The 26,769-nt window shown below is 41.5% G+C and overlaps 1 protein-coding gene across 3 annotated transcripts in view; it reads right to left on the reverse strand.

Moving 5' to 3' along the window:
- The window catches only part of LOC148657078 (integrin beta-1-like), a 44,419-nt gene extending 19,314 nt beyond the window's left edge, over window positions 1-25,105 (reverse strand). The window contains exons 1-3 of one of the 3 annotated variants that reach the window (XM_088642898.1): window positions 24,730-25,105; window positions 2,393-2,459; window positions 1,717-1,802 (exon numbers count right to left, since the gene is read on the reverse strand). In XM_088642898.1, the coding sequence (XP_088499024.1) occupies window positions 1,717-1,802; window positions 2,393-2,459; window positions 24,730-24,741 (165 nt within the window). In that variant the 5' untranslated portion in view covers window positions 24,742-25,105. Of the gene's footprint in view, window positions 1-1,716; window positions 1,803-2,392; window positions 2,460-24,395; window positions 24,515-24,729 lie in introns of those variants that run through there. The other 2 variants (XM_088642899.1, XM_088642900.1) reach the window with 2 other exon arrangements.
- Window positions 25,106-26,769: the final 1,664 nt, after the last annotated feature.

Raw genomic sequence — 26,769 nt, forward strand, 5'->3', positions numbered from 1 at the left:
AATGGAAAAGAAATTGCTGGGGACAAAACTTGTCAATTATGCACAAAGACAAAAGTGCTCAGCTTTTGTTTCTCCTAATGCTCTTTGAGCAATATTCATAAAAAACTTCATATATTGCTATGTTGATCACAGTGCAGATAGCACAGAAAAACATACTACAAAACCAAAATCGCACTGCCAACAAAAACCGTTTAGCACCCTGGAAGACTTATAAGGATACGTCATCTCCTTCCAAGTGATTTGATCTTTGGAAAGATCAGGCGTAAGCTTTGCATGTTTTATACAGATCTGTTTTTGACAGTAGTACTGTGCCTAAGCACCTGGGAGACTGTACAGAAACGTCTGATGCCCAGCATCAAGCACAGTACTAAAGGGGCATGATGTTCGCAGACTGTAGAAAACAAGGTGGCAGTTTTATGGGGTATACAGATGGTACAGTACAATCATGGGTGATTATTTCAACAACTACAACTAGTGCTGGGCGATAATTAGATAATGATAATTATCGCGATATAATTTTAACAAAACTTCGATAAATGTTCGATAGATATGTTTATGCTTTGCGCATGATATGCGCATGCGCACAAAATACTGTGCGAGTGCATGTGCGTGTTGCAGACTGGGCAGCTAACGTGCTGTTGTTTACCCACACGGTGGTGGCTGACAGGATTGTAGATAGAGTGGAAAAATGAGCGACACTGAAGCAAATGTGCTGCCAACGACCAGCTCGAAGGACGATGACATCGTCGACACAAAAGGTCATTCAACTTCGGTAATTTGGAGATATTTTGGCTTTTTACAATCAGACATAAAACAGAGCAATTTAAACTTCTGTCTGTCTGAGCCATCTTCTATGTGTGTTTTATCACACTGCAGTATTTAATTTTTCTATTAAGATATTTATTCTGTAAATTTTACTCATGCATATTTTGACATAAAAAAGACTTGAATACTCTCTACCTAAGATTTGTTTAATGTTTCTGCTGCTTGGCAAGTGTTTGTTGTGTCCTTAAAATAAAGAGTTGTTTAATTTACCAATTAACTGTCTGGTTTCTTCAACTTTCACTCAGGAGAAAAAAATCTGCCTTTAAACTTGAAAGAAATAATGATTTGACATTTATCGTGATAATTATCGATATCGACTGAGATGAAGAGTTTTATCGTGATAATGCTTTGGGCCATATCGTCCAGCCCTAACTACAACTCTTTCTAGAGGCTGCCGCCTGTAGGCTTCCACAGGCAATCTTTGGTGGGATGAAAGGAAGTTAAGCAAGTTTTCACTTGCAGGGAACTCCCGGAAGACTTCCGAGCGTACTGCTCACATCATACGCACAACAGAAAAGAAAGTTACCGGGCCATCCGAACCTCATGCGACAGTAACAGTCCTGCTTTACATCACCTCAAGACTACTTTGGCAGAAATACGTAAATATTATAACTTCAGCCACTATAAAAACTAACAGGCTGGGCGTGTTAACACCAGCCTGACTGAATCTGCCTCGGAACTGGAGTTTCGGGGTGATGGAGGGTGTTAATTACTCACACCTCAAGCCACACGCTCCCACCCACACACATGGCATCTGAAAACATCCGTGCCGTTTACCTCTGCTGCAGGCGCAGTTATAACACCGTTATACCCCAGATACCTTATATCCGTACGCCCGCCACACGCGAAACTCCAGAGCAGCCACGCCAAAGGTGACACTGAGAAACTTACGGGCTGGGTGCACCATCCACATTTCTCTCCAACTTGAATACATTCCCCACAGGATTTGGCGTTGGCCTTTATACATTCATTTCCCTCTAAAAAAAACAAAAAAGGATAATAAGGACGTTAGTAAAGGAAGCTGTAATATTACATACCAAACACATTCAGCAAGGTAAGGCCTAATAGCAGCACTACTGAGTTGCTTAAAAGGATAAAGTACTAACAGATCCACCTGCTTGTAGAAAGCTGAATACATTAATTAGTAATTAGTAAGTGGGACATGAGAATTTGTCATTAACTTCCACCATTCTTTTTACTACACACTCAGGGAGTACTTAACATTCCCATGTTTAAAAAGAAATGCAAGTCCAGTTCTTGGCTCAGTTTTAGGGTTCACCCCTGAGGGATCCCAAAACAGCTCTCTGGCTCTAGAAACAGTGGTTGGGTCCTTCCGAATTTCAGTACATGGTCTTTCTCATGCAAATGATGGCAGCAATTTTCCTTAAGGGATTTTAACACGCACAGGGAAAACGTCTATTCATAAATCTGTTACCACTGTTCAGTGTTGCTCAGCTAAAATAAAATCTTATACCACCTATGAAGTCAGAATTATTAGTAAGCTAATTTATATTCTAAAAAGACTAAAACACTGGTGGTTCAAATTACTCTAGTATGGAAACTTTACCTTGCTGGGCACTGCTGTAACACAGGCATCCTATTAGCGTTGATATAAAAAGTAGCTTTAGATCCATCTAAAACAAAGAAAAAACAATATTAGGGATGCAAACAAATCAATAATTTGACATTACGGTCATTAAAAAAAATTAAGGAAGCCAGTCTCAGAAACTCTGGAAAAGCTTATCTCACACCCCCCTCAACTTCTCTTTCCCATTCATTCAGTTTATATAACCCAGTTTTAAAACTGATTCAGCAGAGAGTGCAACAGCTCTAGATCACAACCCTGTACAATACAGTAAATAAGTTATAGAAACCTAAAGGCCTTGACAGACCGACATTCTCCAAACTCGGACTGCATTCATTCCAACACAACATTCCAGTAAGGCTTCAGAACAATTCTGAAACTGCAAGTTACGCTTCTGTCTTTGTGCTCATGGTGTGCGATTCTGTTGGTGCATTAAGACCAAACCACTGAAATAGCCCGGGTTTACTCTGCTGGCGTTACCTTGATCTTGGTAACAGACGTCAGAGGGACATTTAAACAGTTGTCCTGCACATGCATTCCAGAATAGACTAAAGGCCATAGCAGGCAGGGAGCATTAATGTGCTAAAAGTGGCCAGGGCAGCCAAAAGAAAACCATCACTCCTGACAGAGTCCATTACACATACATGCCTGACCACTTAAGATGAAAATCTCATCACCTGACAGCTCCTGGAAGCTTTGCATACGAAGTATTAATATTAGGATGCAGAATAACTTTACCCTCAGAGCACCACAAGACAGGGACGTGGTTTATTGGACTTATCCAACAGTGTGCTCTGAGCACAGTCCCTCTGGGACAGCTCTTAACCCAGAGTTGCGCCTGATAATCTGGCTCAGTGTTGTGAGAGAATACAGCACTTTGCTGACTGACAAGGCCGTTTATTGACCAGCTGCTAATCTAGGGGGGGAGGGAACAATTCCCTTCTCAGGAAGGCCTTTCACCCAACAGAAACACCACCTCCCACTTTGCTGTATTTATAGTAGGAGTGCACTATCACCCCACTGTGACCAGTCAAATGGGGTACTCGTGCCCTCCTGCAAAACTGCACACACGGAGGACCTAACCTAAGGGGTGTTTGGACTAGTTAAATACCCTCATCTGCAAGGACAAGAAACCAAACGTTTAAAAGATGGAGAAAACCTAGAACCTTCTGGCAAACACACAAGACATACTAAGTGTTTAAAGTGACAGTGTTATTCTCAAAGAACAAAACCAGAAGGGGTCCATCCCTGTTACACATCTGGACAAGGTCTGATTAGTCTTACTGTTGTTACTATTAAAAAAAAAACATGGTGAAAAGAGTATTGAAAAACGACTTGCTCAAATTGCTCAGCTCTACCACAAACTTAAATGTTTTCACATGCGCATTATCACACCCATATTTCAAACAGCAAAATCAGATTTGCATTTCCATGATAATTATCAGCTTATTCTAAACATTTTTAGAGTCTTAGAACCGTGCTTATGAAGCCTATCTTGTTAACACTTGTCCTGGGTCCTACATAAATACGTCTACTGAAACTTGTTCAGACTAATACGCAATTATGTTGAGAAGTTGGAAATTTCAACCTACTGTAAAGGAATTTGGCCTTACTGTGTCAGGTCCCTTGGCCCGGATTCTTCCTGCTTTTAATGCTGACAATGCAGGATGCAAAAAGCTTACAGCAAAGTCTTACAGTCTCTGAGAAATTTATACGAACTTGTTGGTTTGATCAAAAGCTCGTAGTGTTCTTTTTTTTTTTTAAAGACGCAGAGGTCACTGTGATGAAAAAAAACCCCACTACAGTACCACTCAATGAGTGTTAAAAAGCAGCACAAATTGTCTCCAGTTCTGATTTTGATCCAAGTACAGTACTTCAATTTTAAATATCTCAAGTCAGAAGGGATGGCTCTTCCATGAACACTGAAGCCCCATTATGCATCTATGTTGAAGAACTCTATATAACGTATACAAAACCAGCAGAGCTGTTACAGATAGAGCTGTTATTTCCCATGACAACCCAAAAACAAAGGGGCACAAACAAAGGTTGTTGGCTGTCTATGAGATACAGAAATGATGTTTCAAGTCCTAGAGCACCAGGAGGCCAGTTTTCACACAGAGGGCTACAATGCAGAGGCAGAAAGGAAGTTGGTATTTTACCTGCTTCATCATGTTGGGCAAGAACAGTTATCAGATCAAAATTGTGCAAACACGCCAGACCCCAGCTCTGACCTACAAGCTCTTTTAGCGCTTGACCAACGAGCTATTTAACATGCTGGATGATGCAAGCCCATTTGGAAGCTTGCAAAAAGTTTTAACTTAAAAGGCTGTGCAGACCCAGTTCAGTTTTTTGTGTTTTCTTTTTTACTTGTTCCTTTACCATATTGAGAAGTGCAATTTATCAATGAAGCAAGATCCATTGCAAAACCACTAGGAAATGTTTTCAGGGACTTGCAGTCATTTTTTTTAAATTGCCATGGATAAATCAACTGTAGTTTTCAAACCAAGAAAAGTAGCGCTCTCCTAGAACATGATACAGCTACGGTATGTTAGCATGACTTAATATAATACATCAACCTGAAGCCTTCCTAAAGGTACTGAACTGAACACGTGCTGTAGACCACTTCAATCATTAAGCATGAGCTGGAGCAAAGACGTACAACCCAGGTGTCAAGGCTGAGTTCCTCTGCTCGATATTGGGACAGCGGATGTAGGAAAACTATATCTGTTCTTGCAATAACTGGTTGACCAGTAAGTGCCCCTCTTACCTCTGGAATCTCTGGAAAACAAGTCCCATAAAAACAGGACAGGGAACACTGGCGTGCAGTAGCTGGCCTCCTTTGCCTGAGACTTTAAACTGAGGTGCCATTCTTTGTAAGAGCAGGGGTGTTAGCCCCAGCACCCTGGCTAAATTACACTTCACACTGCTCTAAGTCTAACCCTCCTTCAACCCACTGCTCGCTTCCTTTCCTGATCGGTTGTGCAGCTCGGGACGTTTACATCGGCTTTCCCTGTGGCTGCCTCTCATCGCCCCTTTCCTGTAGGGACGCAGCTCAGATCTGAACAGGCTTCTTGAATAACCATTGTTTATTCTTATCAGCTGAGTAATCGGGACGGCGATCTGTTTCCATTACTGGTTTATGCTGACGCACCACTGGAAATCCTATTTTGTTTTCTTGTTCCCCAGTCCAGGGAGCTGGGGCTGGAGTCATAATTTCCTCTGTACATTACTAGTTTGTGACTAATGACAGACTGCCGAGCCCAGCAGTAAGCAGAGAGAGAGAGAAATGATGCACGGTCTTGAGCGTGACTAAAAAGGGTCTGAGTGGCCCAGCATTCCTAAGAGACTGAATCTGTACGATCTGTATGCGGCCTCCCCTGCGTTACAGAAACCAGAACACAGAGCAGCACGTCTGTTGCCATATTTGGTGAGGCAAACACCCGGCCTCCTCTAAGCCACATTCCCCAAGCCCCCCCTCGCCACCCCACCTCCCTTCATTACCAGTTTCCTTTGGCTACACAGCACATCCTGAACTCAGTTTACTTCAGCTTTCAACCAGGGGAGAACACGCAACGAACTCGTATCCATGGCTTGGACACACACACACAAACACACACCTTCCAGCTAGAGAACACCTCAGCCGACGGTGCCGGCTCTCTTCAGGGGGTGGTTAACTGTTGGCAGAGAGGCCGAGTTGCTGGTCACCCACAGCTGGTCCGGGCACACGTTTTGGTTCTTGGCACCCTTTCTTTACATTTTAACCTTTAATGTTTTTCGGACTGCTGGATTCAATGGAATTCAAAATTGCAGACAGGTTTTTTCGGATGATTGCAGAGCTAATTATCCAAAAATAGTGGCTGTCAATCAGATTATGCAACAAAACCCCCACACTTGGAAAACCTAATTGTTCCATTTATGGGGGAAGGAGGAAGACAAAATTTTAATTTAAATTTAAAACTTGATGGCCCTGACACTACATTTTCAAACTTGGTAACGCGTCAGCAGCTGGGAGGGTATGCGTCAGTACAGCACAACCCCATCGCTCAGTATTCACAGAACCACTTCTGGAGACCCGGCTACTTTTTCACGACCAATTTAAAAGCTCTTCCCCCGACGTTTAAGAGTGCAGCACAGCTGGCTGGGGTGACGTTCCACCCACAGCTTCTCATAACTGACTGCCCTCTGCTACCATCCCCCTCCTTGGCTGGGAACATCACCCACATCACTGCTCAGTTCATTATCTGCCGTCGAGTACAAGGAACCACAGAGCCATGACATAATGGCCCTTTAACAAAAAAAAAGCATGAAGCGTGGCTGCAGTGATGTGAACAAGCTGCTCGGAAACTGGAGAACATTAAGGTCTCTGTGAACGGTTAGAGCAAGCAAGATATCCTTACTGCTCAAGTGCCCTCCCTGCCTCTGTGATGTCCCTCACCATTAGCTGGCTCTCTCTGACTCAGGAGACACTGACGATTACCAGCATTTCTCCTCGGCAAGATCCATATCCAACACAGAACCAAAATGTCAGTTATATCCCCTCCCCACATCTGGTCACACAGAAGCATCCCCCCCCTCATTACTGTACTGTGTCTGTGTGTCTCATGGAGAGCAAGCTGGGGTATGCGCAAAGATAAATTCCTAATGCGAGAAATTGTATATTTACAATTAATAAATAAAGTGATGTTACAAGCTTTTTAACACACCATGTTTGTAACAACAGTGTGTTACGATGCAAAAGAAACAAGCAGCAGGAACTAACATTCGTTTCCCCAATCACACAGAACATCAAAAGAGCAAAGTCTTGACTTAAGTGCTAGCAGGACTACTGGTTATAAATTTAATGGGGAAAAGCAATTATCTGGTAAGTCAAACACATTAAAATCAAACTGCTACCCATCTAACAAAGAAGACTTGCATGGCTCTCAATATATATACACTTATATAGCGGCTCTCAATGTAATTAATAATTGCTTACACTTATATAGCGCTTTTCTGGACACTCCACTCAAAGCGCTTTACAGGTAATGGGGACTCCCCTCCACCACCACCAATGTGCAGCATCCAATGTGCGCCAGAACGCTCACCACACATCAGCTATCAGTGGGAGGAGAGCAGAGTAATGAAGCCAAATCATAGATGGGGATTATTAGGAGGCCAATGGGAAATTTGGCCAGGACCATACCCCTACTCTTATCAAGGAACACCCTGGGATTTTTAATGACACAGAGAGTCAGGACCTCGGTTTTAAGTCTCATCTGAAGGACGGAGCCTGTTTACAGTATAGTGTCTCCTTCACTATACTGGGGCATTAGGACCCACATGGACCACAGGGTGAGCGCCCCCTGCTGGCCGCACTAACACCTCTTCCAGCAGCAACCTTAGTTTTTCCCAGGAGGTCTCCCATCCAGGTACTGACCAGGCTCAAACCTGCTTAGCTTCAGTGGGTTGCCAGTTGTGAGTTGCAGAGTGACATGGCTGCTGGCTGTAAGCAGTCAGCGCTGCATCATGGCAGTACTAAACCATTTCAGATCACCATACACAAAACCTTGTATTTGCTTCTCAAAAGCACTTTTATAAGACACATTCCATGTTAAGTGACTACTTAAACAGTAACCGTCTTTGGTCAACACCCAAAAACAAAATGGCAGTTATGGGGAGGGGATATCTCTGGTGACACAGAAGATACATTGAGACCATTTGGAAAGGAGCCCAGTTTCCCCACATACTGTATTGATAAGCTTTCAAACATGCCATTCTTGGAACAGAAGGGTCATAGAGCAATTTCAAGCGTTTCGTATTTACCTGGAGGTGTACTACACCCTCCAAGAAAACACTCATAAATTAGAGGCACAGTACAATCTAAAGTCTGAGCAAATTCTTCACGGCAACAGTAATGTAGGTTAATGAAACAAAACATACCTTTTAGATTCACAGGCGCTTTCCCATTTTATTCTCTAAACTACAAATTAACAGGCATAAACAAGTTTTAAAGCTATAGTTTTCATTTCAATAGGTTGCGATTTTGTGCAAAAACATTTTGAGTGTGACGCAGACCTCCAAGAATCACATTTTAAATGTTTGCCTTCATGCCAAAGAAACACTGCTTACAAAACGACATTACCGCCATACATAAGCAGCGACCAAAGTTAACAAAAAAATGCAATCCATAAATACAAAGCTTCTTTTTTTACAAACCTATAGTTACCATGAAAGTAGAACTTTAAACCTTTTTTTATAAAATAAATGCAATCTTGAGAATCTTAACACACAAGAAGATACTATTTTCACATTTGCAGTAAAAATGTCATTTCCCCAAATCACAGCCTTACATTGACAATTACGACATAAAACCGCTTAAGCCCCAGTGAAGTTGTAGTTCCTGGTTTATGCCCAAAACGTACCTAAAACCTACTCCAAGATGAAGTCCATCAAGCCTTTATAGTTCTGTACTTTCAAGCCATTGCCATAATAAAACCCATTTAAAAAACTTTGACATTTGCTTTGAAACTCTGGAATTTACAGTTTAAAACTGCTCTCCTTCGGTTGATTTTGAAATACCACTTCAAGTACTGAGCTTGGGAAGTGAAGAAATGCATACATTGGGCGGACGGGTCGCTTTTCAAAGAGGCTACAAGAAGCGACTTCATTGCACCACAGTCATTTTCAGCTGCACAGCTTCTACAAGCGCGGTCAGCAGGCCGCGCCCTCGCCTCGGCGAGCCGGCCACCCCTTCCTCTGCTGGAAGTCAGGAAACGCTTCCTAATCACACAGGAAACCGCCTGCTCCTCGGGTCATCTGCTTCTATACAGCTGGGGCATTTAGCCCACTGTGTCAGAACTGCGGATGGGGGTGGAGGAGAGACGAAGCACATTTTATCTTCTAATCGGTGATCTCATTAGACTAGATCTCATTTAAAGCAGAGGGAGATTAACAATAGGTTTTTGTTGCAATAAGTCATCTAAAAACTGATTTGGAGGGAAATAGCTGGAGAGCTGTAGTAGTTCAGGTGGGGAGCTGCGTCAGCATGCGTAGGCTGCAAAGGAACAAGTAAAAGGTTTATTCCCTGCTGAAAAGAGAAGAAAGAAAACGTTTCAGCCATGGAGCTGTTGACGGCCGTGGGCCGTTGACACCTGAAGAAGGCTCCACAGCCAAAACCTTGTGTTTTCTTTCTTCTCTTTTCAGCATAGAATAAACCTATTAATTGTAGCTGGAGAGCTGTCTTCTGCTCTAGGAGTTTTACTGGGTCACAGCTACTACATATATTATATTGATAAAGCAGAAAGCAATATTAACTTGTGCATATGAGAGTTTACGAAGGATAGGTAAAAAGCCTGAAATATCCAGCACCTGCTTTGACTTCTAGAAAGGTCTCCAGCCGGCGAGACATGGAGGGACTCAGGCTGCTGTGCAGACTTATCTCCGAGCTACATTTGCAGCAATGCCATGAGGTCAGAACAGTACAGCACTGGGGGGAATGTGTCCGCTGCGATTAACCTGGGAATCGTTCCAAACACCTCACGTTCTAACTATGAAGGCATCATCTGTGCACTGCAAAGCCAGCACATTTTTAAAGGCGCTTGTCAGACAAAGGAATTAAGTTCAATTAGAAGTTAATCACCAACAGCCACCACAGCTAAAAATGCAGATACACTGCCAACCGGACTCTCCTCCTCACGCCAATTCATGAATTCACTTCTGTACTGTCTTATGGAGGGGTAAATTCAATTAAACTTTGTCATTATACTAACATGGGTGCATAGTATAGTGAAAAGTGTTTCTCAGTAGTCTCTCCGGTGCAGTATATATATATAGAACAGCAGACAAGACAACAGACAGTAATACAAAAACAATAACAGAGTAAACAACAGTATAGTGCCAGTGCACAATTGTCAAAAACTGAGCAAATACAAAGAGAAAAGTAAACAAAAACGACAAAAACAGCGCAAAAGGAAGACAGTGAGCACTGCAAAAACAATACGGCGATTATTAAATAGCACAACTAGTACAGTTTTAAGTACAAATTCGGCATACATTCAGTTGGAGTGGTGTAGGGGTACAGTCACTGTGGGTACAGGAAGAAGTGATGAGAAATGGGAGGGAGTGGGGGCGTCACCAGTCACCAGTGGGGGCTCTTGGGAAGAAGCTATTTTGGATTCTTGTTGTGGGCGACTGGAGCGACTGGAACCTTCTACCATATGGTGGGGGGGGGGGGCAAACAAGTTATGACTGGGGTGAGTGGGATCTGTCAATTTTGGTGGATTTTTTCAGACTCCTTGTAGATTTCCTGCATGGATGCTTCTTGCTGTTTTTTTTTTAAATAAAACCACTAAGGGATAAATGTCAGGCCTATGCCAAAGTGTGCAACCTTCTTACACTACAAACCGCAGGTTCTACACCAGCAGCTGGAGAGTTCAACCTCCAAACTGCACATCAGAAAAGAACTGCAGGCGCGATTGTACACTCCTCGACCCTGGAGCCAGCGTTCCAGGACAAGGGGAAAGAGGACCCTCTGAAAAAGTCAGCCTTTTCTAGAAAGTGAAGCCCACCGGTTTACCCTGACCAGAGGAAAAAGTCAATCCCCTCAACAGCCTTGCGATCTCTCAGAGAAAAACGTGTTGCTTATAAGCTCCCCCCCCACTCAGTCAACATCTGTTCTTTCAGCATGCAGGTTTCTAGAGCTAGATCAGTGGAGGCTGAAAGTGGGAGAGGCATCTCAAAGATCATGAAAAACAAGCGAAGCAAGCTGGTGAAAGATTTTAAACAGGGAGAAGGGGGGTAAATTGAAAGGTTTCACTTTTATTTAAAGCTTTCTTAGTAATAATAATAATAATTGCTTACACTTATATAGCGCTTTTCTGGAAACTCCACTCAAAGTGTTTTACAGGTAATGGGGACTCCCCTCCACCACCACCAGTGTGTAGTATCCACCTGGATGATGCGACGGCAGCCATAGTGCGCCAGAACGCTCACCACACATCAGCTATCAGTGGGGAGGAGAGCAGAGTAATGTAGCCAATTCATAGAAGGGGATTGTTAGGAGGCCATGATTGATAAAGGCCAATGGGAAATTTGGCCAGGATGCTGGGGTTACACCCCTACTCTTTTCGAGAAACGCCCTGGGATTTTTAATGACACAGAGAGTCAGGACCTCGGTTTTAAGTCTCATCTGAAGGACGGAGCCTGTTTACAGTATAGTGTCCCCATCACTACACTGGGGCATTAGGACCCACATGAGCCGCTGGGTGAGCGCCCCCTGCTGGCCCCACTAACACCTCTTCCGGCAGCAACCTTAGTTTTTCCCAGGAGGTCTCTCATCCAGGTACTGACCAGGCTCACACCTGCTGAGCTTCAGTGGTAATTGCAGTCCAGTCAATTTGCCAGTAAATAGTGCATCTAGCTTCCTAATTTAAGACTGCTCACAGGTTCCATGCACTGCAATATCTCTCTGAAGAGTTTTTGCCAAGTTTGGAGCCCACTGTTAACGATCTTTCATTTTCATGAGCATGCAGCCATGGGACCATTCACTACATTTTTGTACGTTAACTTCCAGATGCCAGTAACCAGTGTAACTTTCCAACAGCTGGAAGATAGTCATGGAATAAGCAGTTTTACTTCCTACTTCCACCTATTTGTTCCCATCTTACCGTCGCATGAAAACAGAGTTAAGGAATTTGAAATGCCTCATTACAGCAACCCAGAAATGGCTTATCCGTTTCTTTTTATAGACTTCTTGCTCAATGGGAACTACGTTTGGGTTCCTAAGTAAAACACGGCGATCAGATGACATATGTGGTATTTAAAAACATTCAGCCATCCAGTATCGCCACGAGTTATGTCAGGATTGCTGTATTCTTACTTCCAGGAAACATTTATTATTGAATGCTTTCCAACTATCCTGCAAAACTATCCTGCAAAAACACTAAACGTTTATCAGTCTGCTCTCTGACTGAAGCTGTATTGGGCCAAAGACAAAATGCCGTGGAAAAGGCGCAGCATGTATTTAAAGCAGCAGGTCCAAGTGGTAGGAATTCTCTGCAAGGGGAGAGAAGGGTGTGGCTGCACTGTTTGGAACAAGAGAGTACAGGATATTGTACCTGCTGAAGACAGCTCGCCATTTACCGCAGGAAAACTGAAGTGCTTTTCAAAATTACTTTGCTTTTGTATCTATACAGCAAATGCTGAAACTATTCAGTGCTAAGGATGACACGAACCATTACTAATGAAAGGAGGCTATCTTGTCCACCTAGCCCAAACACAAATGTTACCAAAGTTTCATTCTGAAAAAGGCCACACTCAGGACTTTTCTAAAGAGCTACAAAAACCAAAACCATATATCAAAAATCAAATCTATAATAGTATAAAAAAAGTGAGAAATTACTTTGCACTATAATAGGCAAAAATTCACAATATCGCCAAAACAATAAATCTGATGTTTGGTCAAAGCGCATAACCAGAGAAATTAACTGACAAACATCCTATTTACTTAGACACACTAACATAACATTACTAATTAATCACAAACGGATATTCGCAAAGTATGTGAACCAGCTACAGTACTCAATCAACTGGCTATAAAAATATTACATCTCCAACAAAAAATTGGATTTTCTGAAAACGAGGGCAATCACAAATGTAGAGTACTGCAGATATTACTATAGTAAAAACAACTTTAAAAAACAACAAATAGCTCAACAGGACAACAGAACACTTCTACTTGCAGTATAATCCATACTGGTAGAAAATCTCTAATATAAGACTTAATACTTAATTATCATTCCAAAATTACTCTAAAAAAACCCTAAACCATAACGGACTCGATACCAGTATACCTCAGTATTGCAAATGCTTCTTCTCATTTGTTAACTCCATAAAATCTCAGTGTGGTAATGTCACAATGCTGATCAGTAAAAAGTACTGGGCAATCTCCTTACGTCTCTAGCTACAATTTGTCTCCACTAATCCTTTAAGTGTGCATGCAGTTGTCTCCACAAGACATTCCACAAGGACAACTGATGCAAATAACATTCTTTACATCAATGCATCTAATGATCACTCTATGGAGCACTTATCAGTGAATAGATGATCAAGTAGTTCTCATCTCCTGTTAGAACTTCCAGTAAGAATGGCTTTCAACAAGGAGCCCATGTTTTGAGTTCAGCAGCTAACTAAACCTCAGTCGTTTCTTAAAAGATGTCAGAACTGTGGTTAAAAAAAAACATGGCTGGGTACCCTGTTCCATACTCCAACGCTCTGTGCCTCCTGTTCCACTTGAATCCTCTGGGTTCTGTTTCACAGCTGATTCGGAAGATCACAGGACTCATATTGACCATGCCTTTGAGGATTTAGAAATATCTAACCATGTTTCTTCAACTTCTCTGTTCAAGTTTTAAACTACCCATTCCTTTTATCGTACCATTATAGAACACTTTTCAGCCCAGGGGTGCAGCTCCTCTCTGAACCAACTCCAGAACAGCAATCATGGTTTTAAAATGAGCGGTCGCTGCATTTATATTCCCTGTGTACTTGACTTAATATGGTCCAAACTTTGACTTTTCCTTAAAACATATTTGAACGAGCTTATTATACAATAAAAAAATAAGTGGAGCTCTTTCAAAAGTATTGATCAGAAGGGTTGAGATGAAAAAAATATACCAATTTTTGTTTACGAGTTTATGTTAATGAAAAAAGTGTTTTATTTACATTTAACTTTGAGACATACATGTTTTTTAAAAAACTAATCGGAATACCATTTTTCCTAGATCAATATCCACTTATTAAAACGTTGGGCTTCATCTATCATTGGTTTTATCAATTGCTTGTCGGAGAGGTGGAATTTTTTTACATTACCCTAATTATTTTCCATGGCTAATTTTTGTTTTACTGAACATTTTCTTTGTTCTAGCAACTTAATCATATGTAATAGCAGGAGTACAAATTAAGCACCAGCTTCTTTCAGAAGCGTGCTATTTAAATTCAACAAACACCAATTATTAACTTTAATTACAGTAATCTATTATTTTTCCACATTTCAGAACGCACAAGATACAAGGCACTACCCACTATATAAAATCATACTCTCCACTCGGTTTGGTTAACTAGTATCACAGGATCAATGGGGACTTTGGTCTCCTTAAAGGTGTACTCATCCTGGCATTACTAATTATTTCTTAGTTAATTATCTGAGGAGGCTCAGAGCCAAGGCATCAAGATTACCATCCCTTCATTTATGCACAGTGCCATGTGCTCGCTAATGACCGAGTAGTCATAATCACAGTTTAATGCCTTGTTCCCAGTTACAGACACTTCCTGCAGAAGAAACCTGGTCTTTCCTGGGGGTGTCCCATCCAAACACTGACGAAATCTGTGGTTTATTCAGAAAATGCTTTTTCGTGCATCCCTGAAATAATTAGTTTTGCAATCTGGATTTCTTTAAAGTTAAAATTAACATCTGCAGGCTGTTCTTAAAAATACAAAAACATAAATCTTTTTTCATTAGGTGGTAATCTTATAATGTGTGCACCTGGGCCTGATGCAGGTTACTTGAATAAACCTGTGCCTTTTTTTAAAGTTAGAAGGGAGTAACTAGTATTTGTCATCAAGCAGATGTAGGCTAATTAGAAACATCTCTTAATATAGTTCAGTTTCTTCTCTAGAACTGGTTATTATGTAGATAAAGCAATGTATTCATGCCCCTATCCATCTGAACAACTATAATGCAAGATTTGCTACTGACATTTTGAAAATGTTTCTTAAAATGTTCATCTATTAACTTTTGTGATTGAGACAAAAGTAGCACTTTATTTTAGGGTGTGTTCTTTGTTGAAGGCCCTTTAACATATTCTCTTCGCAAAACCAACATACCATAATTGCAATAGTTATTACTGCAGTTCTGTTTCTTTCCATTATACGCTCATGTGATTGTCAATACATTTACAAAACTGTAAAAGTGAACATACAATTGTATTAACTGTCAAAGGGACAAATGTTAAAACACATGAAAAGGCTTGGTTATCAGTAAACCTCACAATCTGCAAAGCACCACTTCCCAGTCACCATACTGTGACAATGGTTTAGAAATTCTTGTCCAGAGAGCAAAGCCCAACACCACCACTTACAACAGTATCCTGGCTTTCTTTAGACGTCCACTACTGACCAGACCTGGCCTTGCTTAATTTCTGTGCTCTGGTGGGACAGGATGCAAGGTGGCAATGGGACACTCACAAATGTTTTTTTTTAAGTTTGTTAAATGTGACATTTGACTGCCTCACCCCCCATGTTTTTGCACATACAATGTTGTTTTGCACATTGCCTGTTGTTGTTTTGCACACTGCCTGCTGTCTCTGTCTTTCTTTTATCATACAATTGTATTGTTGTTGTACTACTTACCATTTGAGAGCTAGCTAAATAGCATTTCGTTATACCATATACCTGTATATGAGTATAATGACAAACCTGAAGTTGAACTCAATCAAGGAACCTGCCACAAATCTCCAAAGTGCTGAAAGGCGTTCCAGAGCACTGGTGCCCCAACCAGAGTGAGGTCCCACCCTGGACTTTCTGGCTAGGCTGCTGCGACTTTACCAGGATAAAGCTGCTTTCTGAAGATGGATGTGCGACCCTATTACTGCATGGAAGCTTGCACGTTTCAGAAAAGACATAAATGAAGATAAGCACCACATCTAACCCACAAAAACTAAAGAAAAAGAAACTTTCCTACAAGCTGTAGATAGAAAGCAGTTAGTAAAAAATGTTTAACATTCAGTAAGTTGATCTTGCGGTGTAAATCTTCCAAAACAAAAAGAGCAACTTAAAAACTGGCACTCTGGAATTAAATAGAATAAAGATGCTTTCATGTTTAAATGTGATCTCATTTGTACAATCGTTAAATAGCAAATGTGCACAGAGGATAACTTTCTGAAAGGCTTCAATGAGAACTGTGTGCATTAATGAAAAAATACCCCAACACCAAAAATGCAATGCATAAAAATTATTTTTAAATAAGTTTATTATCCCAGCTCTGTGACTTCTTCTGCAATCACAACTCAGAAATTTGATTTTGCTGGAGAGCAATTCTCTTGGCAGCTCTTTAATGACAGATCAGTCACGGGTTTGAGATGCTCTTTGTAAATCCTCTTCTGACGCGTTTACCATCCTTTGTGGCCTTCACATCAACAGATTGATTTACCCGATTCATGAGATTCCAATGGCATTTTGGTAAACAGCAAAGCAAATGGACACCAAATGGAGCCAACAGGGAACCAAAGTCATCACTGGAAGAATTTTCTATAAATAGAAGTATTTTTCAGACACCTCGTGCCAAATGTTTTGTCTACGAGCCAGTGTGGTTAGCTGAACTACTACGGACTAGAAATGTTAAAAATGAAACCTAGGAGCCATCACCAAAATAAAACATTGTTGCTTTTCGGAAGCCACAAAACCAGACATGCAGATTCTCCCTAAATAAGACTCATCGCATGGGTCCAGTCCAACACTTAGTCTGCCGATTCAGGTGATACAGCTCTCGTTTTATATCTGCCAAGCGCCCTGCCCGAATCCATGAGAGACTCTACGTCTGTCAAGATTTTTAATACTTGCCTACAGACCTCTCATTACAATCATACCTTAGTGCTACTCTGGCTTTTAGTCAGTGTGCTTATTCCTTCAATTACATGGATACACAGAGCTCCTCATTTTTTGAAAAATCTATCACAACTTTCACTGAAAGACATTTTACATACACAAAACTGATATGTTATTCCTGCACCAAGAACAATTTGAATCATTGAAGGTTCAGAAGTGACTCCATAAAAGGCACCACAGCGCCCATGTAGGCACTGCAGGTGCAATGGTAAAAATGCCCTCTCATCAACAAGAGGGCTTTGCATTTCCAATCTTAAATAAGATACAGTATAAAGTGTTCATCCACTGTATTTTGACACATTAGGGGTTTTCTAAAGTATATGGTCAGTTAATAATAAACAGACTAATTTAGAGTCCTCCATCTTCTGTTGGACTTATTGCCAGGTTTTTGTAAGAACTGTTGTGCCTGTCTTGGCAGCAGAAAGATTCTTCCCAGTTTTGTTTGGAAGCTTCTGTGTTAAATCCTGCTGGACGCTCTGGTCCTGCTGTGATACACCAGCTGCTTCCTCAGCAGTCTACAATAAACAAATTCTAACTTGCGTTTTTCTCTTCCTAGTATGGCCTCCTGTCGAGGGAGAGCACAGCTTCATCTGTCACTTTGAAAGCAATAAAGATCAGTCTTGAGCACGAATGCTCTATAAGGCCCTGGAACTAGCTGCATAGGCCTATATCAAATTGATACAGCCCATCAAAAAATAAAGCACTGACTATTTGCAGGATAAGACTGTGCTTTATCATGATCGCATCTCACTTTTTTCAGATTTAAAGTTAATTAACCAAAGACATTTGATCATATTTCTATGTTAAATGTGAAAACAGATAATTCTCAACTTGCATTTTCGCTGTAAATCATTAATCCTTTTCCACATTTCCACAGAAGTCAGTTATTGATGGAAGCCGACATCTGTCAAGTCACCAAGGCTGTAGAGGAAAATAGCTTCTCCATTACAAAGATATGTATTGCTCTTCTAAAACTCTTGGATCAGGACTGCCCAAATACAAATATGGAAAAACAAATAATTGGGTTTTGAAATGGGCTGCTAGGGAGAAACTGTTAACCTTGCTTTTTTCTTCCAGCCTGTCACACAAGGGCGAAAAGAAATAGAAAGTTTTCCTCAATCAGAAAAACTGACACGTTCTTAATATAGTATTAAGACGCCCGGCAAATTCCTCAACAGATCACGCGATTTAATACCCGATTTTAAATGATAACCTATCCAACCTTAGAGCAGGACCAGAGTTTCCTGAATAATAATCTCTAGCATTACAGTCAACTAATCTATAGTTCCCACAGAGTCTTAAACGTGTAAAGGAGCATTTCAGTAAGATCTGGAGCCATCTTCAAACCTATGTACAGATTTAGAGCCTGCTAAATTACTCCAACTGTGGTGTCCCATTTTAAGAAATTCAACTCAATTTGCTGGAAGCGTGTTTTGGCAGCCAGATTACAGCCATGTATCTAGTACATCTCTACTACCTTTACTCACCATATTGTTCTAGTCTTGCGTATTATTCTTTGCAGACTCGCTCAAGCTCTCTCAAGTTGCGTGGGGATTTTGTTCTGGATAGAAGCTTTCAAATCTTTCCATAGATTCTCAAAAGGATTCAAGTCAGCACTTTGGGCTATTCAAGGACATTCGCTTTATTATTCTTAGACCACTTCAGTGTAACTTTGCAGTCATGCTGAAAGATGAAGTTTTAACCCTGCTTTAGAAGTGAAGCAGATTTTCCTTTAAGATTTGCAAGTACTTTACTCCATCTATGTTCTCATTAAGCTTCCCAGTCCCCACGAATGAGAAACAGAGGTATCACATAATGGAACAAGTAATAGGTTTATTCCATGCTGAAAAGAGAAGAAAGGAAAACTTCTTCGAGTGCGAGACCCAAGACGCTGTTTCCTTTCTCCTCTTTTCAACGTGGAATAAACCTTTACTTGTTCCTTTGCAGCCTACGCATGCTGATGCAGCTCCCTACATAAACTGGTATAACATAATGCTGCCACCACCACACATTAAGATGGGGCTGAATGAGTGATGTACTGTTGGGAATGAGTCAGATGTAAGCTTTGTGTTTAGATCAAAATCCTCCGGTTTTATCTTGTCTGACCACAAAACCTTTTGCCACATGTTTGCAGTACCACTTAGGTGCTTTGTTTTAAGCCCTGTGAGGGATACAAGATGATTTTTTTCTCAGTTCCATGCACTACCCTTTGAGGTGTGACTGGGATATTACTAATTGATGTACATTTTCTCCCATCTCCACTTCTGAACTTTGTAACTCTTTCACAGCTACCTAGGGCCTTCACCATTTAAGAAGGCAGCCTGATCTATACACTGTCTGGGTGCCTTCTGCTTCTTAATGATGGACTTAACCATGCTCAAAGACATAGGGTCTTTCAAATGTTTTAACGTCTTCTACCGATCTTTGCTTTTATACATCACTGCCCCCGAGATATTTTGAAAGGTCCTGGGGTCTGCGTGATTGAGTATTTGCTTTAAATTCACTACTTGCCTGAGGGATCATACAGAAGGAGGTGGATTCATTCTGCAATCATGTGAACCACTATCCTGGCACACAAACAGAGGCTGCTCAGCTAACTGTATGGCTCATTAAAGCAATTTCATGCACATCAATTTTGGTTTGCCACAGCAAAAGATTTGAAAACTATTGCAATCAGGACTTGCCCATCCTTCTTTTTGCTTTGAACATGTGGAGTAGGTTGTGTATATAACAAATATCAATGGCTACTACAAAGTAGCAAACTTACACTTATATAGCGCTTTTTGGACAATCCACTCAAAGCGCTTTACAGGTAATGGGGACTCCTCTCCACCACCACCAATGTGCAGCATCCACCTGGATGATGGAACAGCAGCCAAAATGCGCTAATATGCTCACCACAAACCAGCTATCGGTGGGGGAGGAGAACAGAGTGATGGAGCCATTTTCTAGATGGGGATTATTAGGAGGCCATGATAAAGGCCCAGGGGTGATTTGACCAGGATACAGGGGTTAACACCTCTACTCTTCTTGAAAAACGACATGGAATTTATAATTACCACAGAGAGTCGGGACCTTGGTTTTACATCTCATCCAAAGGACAGCACCACATTTTTTTACAGTATAGTGCCCACATTAGTATACTGAGGCTTTAGGAACCACACAGACTGCAGGGTGAGTGCTCCAACATATACACTGTATAGCACCAACACGTGAAAGGGATGAATACCTTTGCAAGGCACTGTACAAAAAATGACTAACATGCAAAGGATTAATAAAATAAAGTATATTATCTCTCGCTAACAACAGGCGAGGTGTTGAAATTGCATTTCCCCCAGTTTATAATGGGACAATGGCAGGCAGAGACCACATTGTGTTGAAGATGCCTTTCAGTTTGGAATAAGGCTTGTTAAAGCACCCAGTAACAATGTCTCTGGTGAGCAACGCACTCCGCATGTGAAAGCACCCTTCCTATCGTTTTTAACTCAATGGGTTCCTAGTAGAGAAGGGGTAAAAAAGTTTACAAGACCTCTGGACTAACAAATCACCCTTTAGTAGAGTTTACTTTTAGCTGCTCCCATAAACCTAGCTGATCCAGAATGGCTCGGAGCTTTTAATTTAAATACTCAACATGGTTTCAAATCTAATAGACTTAATAGCTCAGTAAACTGCTGAAGATATCACAGGACAGACAAGCCACATCCATGCTCATGCTCCCTATCATGCTGGATCTCAGCTGCAACAGCTTAGCATTACCTGTAAGGGTATGTGTGTGCACAAGAGAAAGGTCTAATTCACAGAGAGATGTGCATTACAGACGAACTGTGACAATTTAGAACATGTTTCACGTCTGTTTTAATCACTACAGGTAAAGTAACCTGCCTGGGGGGGGGGAACAGCCAATTTGAATTTAAACAAAGAAAAACCCCTACCATTTAAGGGGCACAGCCCTTTTCTCCTATATCAACACACTTCAGCTGAGATCTGTTTGGTCCGAAAGGGCTAAAAGTGCAGCCTTCTTGTGTACACATGCACGCACACGCACTAAGACAGACAAACCAAACTAGGCAAGTGTGTACATGGCACTGAAGGGGGCTGAGCAGACTGGGAAACTGTTCATAAATCTGATGACTTTCCCAGCCCCCTGTCCAGCTCCTATCCTGGATGTATGTTCTCATCTGTTCAGCTGCCAGTGACTCACAAGGCTCGAGGTCTACATCACCCAGCAAGCAGCATCGCGCATCAATTCCTTTAATTAACGTAGAGCCACTGACATACAGACGCCCCTCTCAGCAACACGGGACTGGATCTAGATTTTCTTACAAGGAGGACAAAAACAGCCCTTGAAATGGAAAAAAAAATCAGTGGATGGATTTCAGAAGAGTGCTTTATCCATTACCAATGCTTCTGATGCCAGTAAAATCCTTGGCCAGAAAAGACCATTTTACATCAATAGCAGCTGATCAGAGAAATTATTATGAGGGGAAAAATGTTGCCTATAATGACAGAACCAAGGGGAACAAATATCTAGCTCAGACTGATCAGATTATCCTGAAAACGATACACTCATCTTTCCTGCTAAAAGAAAGGTGTCTGGGCAGGGAGGAGAGAAATTAAAGACATTTTATGATGTGTTCATTTTTATGAACACATTCCTTTCTTTCAACAAAGCCATTTCCGCCCAATGTCATGTAAAGAATGATCAAATATTCACACCGATTCGTCTGAAACCTTTTTTGATACTGCCCTTGTCTAGTGCGTTGTGATTCAGTGGCTTTGATTCACTCAGACAGTGGTATCAGTCTTAAAGGAGAACAAGATTAGATTAAAGGCCCAGACAAGAACTACAGAAATTCCTGAAAAGAAATGGATAACCAGAGCTAGGATGAGGACAGAAGCTAGATTTATTGTGCTGTCTAGCCCCACACAAATCCCTTGGGGACCGTCCTGTAACTCCATAAATTGTACGACTCAGTTTCTTTTTCAGTTTCATCGTTTGGTTGCAAATGATCACATGCCATTCCATTTCTTACTACAGAAATCATAACCTTTCATAGTCCCCTAAATCCTTCTTTCTAATCAAAAGATAAACATAAGAAATGTCTGCTTTCTTCACTGTGTTAAAGGCACTATGAAAAGTCTGTCTCACGACAACCAATGCCCTTCAAGATATTGGGTCAAAAATGGTAAAACAGAAGACTGGCTTTTAATAGTTTCATTTAAAGAAGTCAGCCGAAAAAATATATAATAAACATTAAAGAGGAAATAAATTCAATTTTTCACTCAAACAGTAAACAAGGCGGAATAGGATATGACTAAATATCAGTCTGGACGCAGAGGACAAAAAATGTATTGCGGAAAATGATTGTTCCTACAGCATATGAATTCTTTATGTTCTCCTGAGGAAGATAACCACATGGCGACAATATTTATATTCGGAAATAGCACTGCGGATACTTGATAAATGCTTGTAGCTCGCAGTTCTGCTAATCATTTACAGATGCGCCTTACTGCAACATATAGAGTAACACACCCTTGAGCTACGCTGTACTTTGGAAATGAATAAGCAAGGGGGCACACCTAGCCTGGCACAGTTTCACGCCTCCAGGTGGTGGCTGCAACCACAACCATCCGGCGCCCAAAAATGTTAGCCCTGAGGTGATCACCGGGTACGCTAGTTAACCAACCAACTGCTGGGAAAAAGACCAATACCTTAGCCACGGTGTGGCAATTTATCCTGTCCGGAATTACACCGACAGTGTACAGTGCTTATGTATATAATTTAAACAATAACAGAAACAACACAATTTAACCCGTGAGAAAGGCCATGTTGCAGCATAAGACAACAAGGCTTGTGAGAGTCTAAAAAAGCTACCCTGTCGGGCTTTTAAAGCCAATATCAAGAACCCTCAGATAAATTAGCTACTCACTACCAAACAAGCAAGAGGGGCCAAATGGCTTCCAGATTACAAAACAAATTATGGTCAGGAGTGAGAAGATCTTCGGCCTACTACCTAAATGATTACCAGGTGTTTCTATGTGCCATGATAAATTACATATTATAACACCTAACTAAATACCGAGTTCAGAAACATGAAAAAAAGTGTCACATTTAAAAACAAGAGAGTCCATTTTTGAAGGGTATATACAATGGACATTACACCTCTAAGGCCAAAGACCCAGGCAGTCATTGTTCCAAGGTTTTTTTACAGTAAACCAAAATAACGAAAGTATTTTTGGTTTATGTGTATTCTGCACATCTGATAAGGCAAAGATCATTCCACCTCAACTTCAGGAAGACAAAGCTTAACTGAGTGGTATGGAGAAAGTGAAAATTGACCACATGGTCAGACTTCTATGGAGCAAAACCGGTGCTACATACAGCAAGACTACAGTAAGAAGTTTAGAGCTACTGAAACCCCTGATCCTGAGACCCCAGCGATAAGGAAGTGGTCTAACTAAGCCGCATGTCTTCCTAACCACCGCGTTTGTTTTCGCAATGAGGTCAGTCTGCAGAAATAAAAAAGGTGAGATGTAACCACTTTTACGGCGAGCGTTTCTGCTTTTTTAAGGCAGAAAATTCCGAGCGTCGAGTTAAACGTGGGATACAAAAATCCAGCCTCTCCGTCTAACGCTCCCTTAAAATTAAAAACCGAAAATGCCACGTTCGAGTATCCTCAAACGGGTACGTTCCCGAGAGTGTTTTTCCCCCCCGAAACAGTCAGCTCGCCTTATTTGTCAGTGTTTTAAGTGCCAAGAATAACTCGAGAGCCTGCTCCTTGGGCCGTCCGGACGCGCCATCTCCTTTGTGCTCTCCCAGCCGCCTGGCATCGCCTAAATAAGAGGTTTGAAAAAATAGCCGCAGAGCTAAGCTCAAACCTCAATCGGAGCACTGTTGCTGGCTAACGAGGCACTCCCTAAATTAGCTGTAGCCAGAGGCTATTACTTTCAGAAAAAACGCGTAAAAACGTAGTAAAACGCTGCATTTCAACCATTTCCTAATTCGAGATGTATTCGCAAAAAGAGGGGGAAACAAGCAACGCCTGTAAAAGGACATTTCAAAAGTTTGAGGGGAAAAAAAGAAAACCCTGTCCATAGGGCCAACTGTAAAACACACATCCCAGTTTCCCTCTGGAAACTTATTACTGGAGGGCAGGTCAAGATCTTTCATTCGTATACTTCGCGGAAAACACTTGATGGGGTTTACAAATATTAAGTGAATCGAGGCGAGAAGCCAGTCTGTCGTCCTTTTTTTTTTGGCGTTATCCGGGGATCGGCTCCCGAAGAAAGACTTGGTCTCTCCCTGCTGTTCTCCTCCCCGATACCGGATAGCGGATGTACTCACCCCACACCGACAGTCGATACAACACAGGGGGGGAAAGCTGCAATATTGCACTAACGACACAGTTTTATCCCACAATACTTTTAACCACCGTAGAATCGGCGTTTACTGCTCTTCCACCCGCCCACCCCCACCACAAAATATACAAATCACATTCCAGGACTTCAGGGCAAGAAGATGTGCGGACATGCGCCCGAGTTCAACACAAAGCCCCGGATAAAACCCACCATGACATTTTCATTCACACTGCAAATATGTATATAACACACCAGGTATGCATCAAGACGAAAACTCATATCCATACAAGCACTTTAAGCAGACATTGACACCTCCTTACCTTAAAACGCATTGAACGAACCTAAACCATTCGTTTTTAATGCAGCATATGTGGAATCGATGGTCCTTCGCACTTCTTTCAAAAATATCCAGCTGATCTCTCCCCTTTACTACAAAAAAAAACAAGCTTTAGTTCTCTACTTTTCTCAAACAAACAAAAAATGTGTCCCCTTTGTCTTCTTATTCCATTTTACACCCTTCAGACGAAAAGACTCTTTACCTACGCCCAACAACACGATCTGGTTATTAAGAAAACTGTATTTTTTAAAAAAGTTACAAAATCCCCACACGATGAAAAATGACCTTAAAGCCGTGCTAACCCCCTCCCACGATTACAAGAAAGAGAGGAGGCCATCCTCTGTATTTCGACCCGCCCCCACAGGAAATACCGAACACGTCATTGTTGGACAAGCTCGACCTGTACGCATTCGCTATGAGCTCCGCTAGGTTTGTCCTTGGGAAAACTCGGAAATCTGGGTACGCGCATGTAACAGCCAAAATTCTGCATTTCATTGTAGCTGTAAATGCGCATAACCTCAGTTCAGTTGCTCTTACATCATTATGATATGATTCTGATTGAAAATATGAAGTGAAAATAATAGATTCACTATCCGGTTACCGTATGAATTGCTGTACCTAGTGTTGTATCTGTTATTGTATTATGTTAACTTCTTTTTTTAATCACTCTGCATTGGGTATTTTTTGCGAATTTTCTTGGTCCTCCAAACCAATAAAGCAACAAATAAAAGATAAAGCAACAGTGAAAGTGATCAATCGGAATATGACACACCATGCTGTATACAAATCTTGCACTTCTTAATATTCTTGGAAATATAGGTTTTGTTGTAATTCAAGAGCAAACACGTTTTCTAATAAGAACTCCTTACGTTTGTATGTGTTTTTTCCCAAAAGAGTACGTTTCATCAATTTAATCAATTTTCCTATGGGATTAATAAAGTATTATCTATCTATGTATATATATCTGAGGGCAACAGTTTAATCTACCACTGCGAGGCCAGCAGGGGGCGCTCACCCTGCAGTCCATATGGGTCCTAATGCCCCAGTATAGTGACGGGGACACTATACTGTAAACAAGTGCCGTCTTTCGGTTGAGACGTAAAACCGAGGTCCTGACTCTCTGTGGTCATTAAAAATCCCAGGGTGTTTCTTGATAAGAGTAGGGGTGTAACCCCGGCGTCCTGGCCAAATTTCCCATGCCTCCTAATAATCCCCCTCCATGAATTGGCTACATGACTTTGTTCTCCTCCCCCCTCTGACGGCAGGAGGAGCGACGCGCCGGTTGGAGTATTCTCGGTCGCATTTAACGGCAACATCAGCTCAAAGATTAGGTTTAAACCACCAAATGGAGATGGGCGTGCTGACGAGCGGACCCTGCTGATGCGGGATTAATGCTAGGATGAGAGAGAGAGAGTTTCATCTACCACTGCAGTGCAGTGCTCATGTTGACTCATGGCAGCCATTATGTGTCAGCAGTCCCACTACACAGCTGATGAAGAAGTCTCACTCAGTGTGCCATTTGATCTTTAATGATCAAGAAGTCAGGAGCTCAGTTTAACATCTCTCCCAAAGGATGATACTTCCTTCAGCACAGTGGCCACACAGAAGCATTGGATAGGAAATTCTGTTGCTCAAGGAACAGAACTGCCCACCGGGCTATCAGTGTCCTTTTGTTCCCTAGAGGTCGTTTTCCATCCTAATACTGAGCAAACCCAACCCTGCTTCGCTTTTGAAATCTTATAAGATCATGTTAGCAAGCAGCAACTCTGCCATAAAGAGAGAAAAAAAAGACTCCAAAACCATATTCATTTATTCTGGTTCGATATATGTTTTACTCGTACTCTCGTAAGTCAAAACAGTGTCACAAATTGTGATACGTTTTACCTTTTGCAGTGCTTTGTTGTGTTTCTTTTCTTCTCTTTTCAGCGTGGAATAAACCTTTACTTGTTCCTTTACTGTGTATGTCAGTGTGTTTCTTATTTATTCACCAGGAAAAGAACCCAAGACATGAACTTTAGAACAT

This window comes from Lepisosteus platostomus, chromosome 8, assembly GCF_059453375.1.
Source record: "Lepisosteus platostomus isolate fLepPlt1 chromosome 8, fLepPlt1.hap1, whole genome shotgun sequence".
Lineage (NCBI taxonomy): Eukaryota > Metazoa > Chordata > Actinopteri > Semionotiformes > Lepisosteidae > Lepisosteus > Lepisosteus platostomus.